Source organism: Mustela nigripes, chromosome X, assembly GCF_022355385.1.
Source record: "Mustela nigripes isolate SB6536 chromosome X, MUSNIG.SB6536, whole genome shotgun sequence".
NCBI lineage: Eukaryota > Metazoa > Chordata > Mammalia > Carnivora > Mustelidae > Mustela > Mustela nigripes.
The window spans coordinates 68,178,332-68,179,746 of NC_081575.1; the positions used below are offsets into that span (position 1 = coordinate 68,178,332).

Here is a 1,415-nt window from a genome sequence, read left to right on the forward strand (position 1 = left end):
TCCGCTCAGGTCGTGATCCCAGAGTCCTGGGATCGAGCCCCGCATCGGGCTCTCTGCTCAGCAGGGAGCCTGCTTCCTCCTCTCTCTCTCTGCCTACTTGTGATCTCCTTCTGTCAAATAAATAAATAAAATCTTAAAAAAAAAATCCTCCTGCCTCACAGACCCTCCCCAACCCCAGCGGTCTAGCCCTCATGGAGAGAAGCTACAAAGAACCTGCAATGTCTAGCTAAAAAGGTAAGCTGCCCTTAAGAAACTCATGGCCCAAACCTATACAAGATGTTACCAGGTTGGAGAAGAGAGGAGAGTAGCAATCCAACTGTAACTCAGAAACTGAGGGGATGGAAGGTAAATAGAGGGTTGAATCGGAACGGGATGGGACTGGGATGGGACCTGGGATAAAAGGCTCTGACCGGTTGGTTGCTCCAACCCCCGACACTCTCCCCAGAGCCCACCCTTGCCAGCCATGCAGAAGTCACACACTTCCTTTGCAAAGAAGCTCTGTGTATTGGGTGCAACAGCTCTGGGGTCTCTATATAAATAATATACAAAACCCAACAGCTCAACGCCTCACATTAACAAAAATACTAAAAACTTATTAAAAATGGAGCCTGAGGGAAGAGCCCCAACCACTACTGGTGCTAGCCTGAAAAGGAGACCAGGAATTAAGATGAAGGGGTGGGGCCACATCCAGGGCACAAGCCGTTCTTCCAGGTGGCTCAGTAGCGTCCAAATATGTTGGTACTGGGCTGTGGCTGGGTATCTGCGGAAAACCAGAGATGATCCAGGCTGGGAGACCAAGCAAGGAGGTAGGTATGCAGGGAAAGGCTATTCAGGTACCAAGGGAAGGGATGGGAAGACCTGGGCCTGAGGCAATCACAGGAGCTCCTCCCTGCCCCCACTCCCCACCCCACTATGCAGTCCCTGGGGCTCTCCCCCAACAGGGGAGGTGGGGGGGGTTGAGGAGGAAGGCAGGCTTACTGGAGAGCTGTTGTTGGAGCTGCCGGACCAAAGCTGCTGTCTGTTGCTGTTGCTGCGTCTGCTGAAGCCCCTGGCGCTGGAACTGAGGCAGAAACCAGAAGTGGAAGACTGACCTTGAACTTTCTGCCTTGTTCTCCATCCTCATCTCCTGACCCCATTTTCGGGGGCCATGCCTTGCCTCCCATCTTGACCCCCTGCCCCCAAAAAAACTGCCCAACCCGGTTCACTGGCTGTGTGCCCAACCTGGGCAACCATCCCTGAGCCAGGCTCTGTGCTCCAGTGGCTACCTGGGGCTGGGACTGGGGCTGGGGTTGGGGAGGAGCTGCCTGCTGCTGCTGCTGCTGCTGGTGTGCCTGCTGCTGCTGCTGCTGCTGCTGCTGTTGCTGCTGCTGCTGCTGTTGCTGCTGCTGCTGCTGTTGCTGCTGCTGCTGCTGCTG

At 55.1% G+C, this 1,415-nt stretch overlaps 1 protein-coding gene across 1 annotated transcript in view; it reads right to left on the reverse strand.

Moving 5' to 3' along the window:
* Window positions 1-484: 484 nt before the first annotated feature.
* The window catches only part of MED12 (mediator complex subunit 12), a 21,703-nt gene continuing 20,772 nt past the window's right edge, over window positions 485-1,415 (reverse strand). Inside the window, 3 exon segments of the mRNA XM_059385803.1 lie at window positions 485-760; window positions 979-1,060; window positions 1,266-1,415. The exon segment at window positions 1,266-1,415 is cut by the window's right edge and continues 10 nt beyond it. Of these exon segments, the coding sequence (XP_059241786.1) occupies window positions 717-760; window positions 979-1,060; window positions 1,266-1,415 (276 nt within the window). The 3' untranslated portion in view covers window positions 485-716.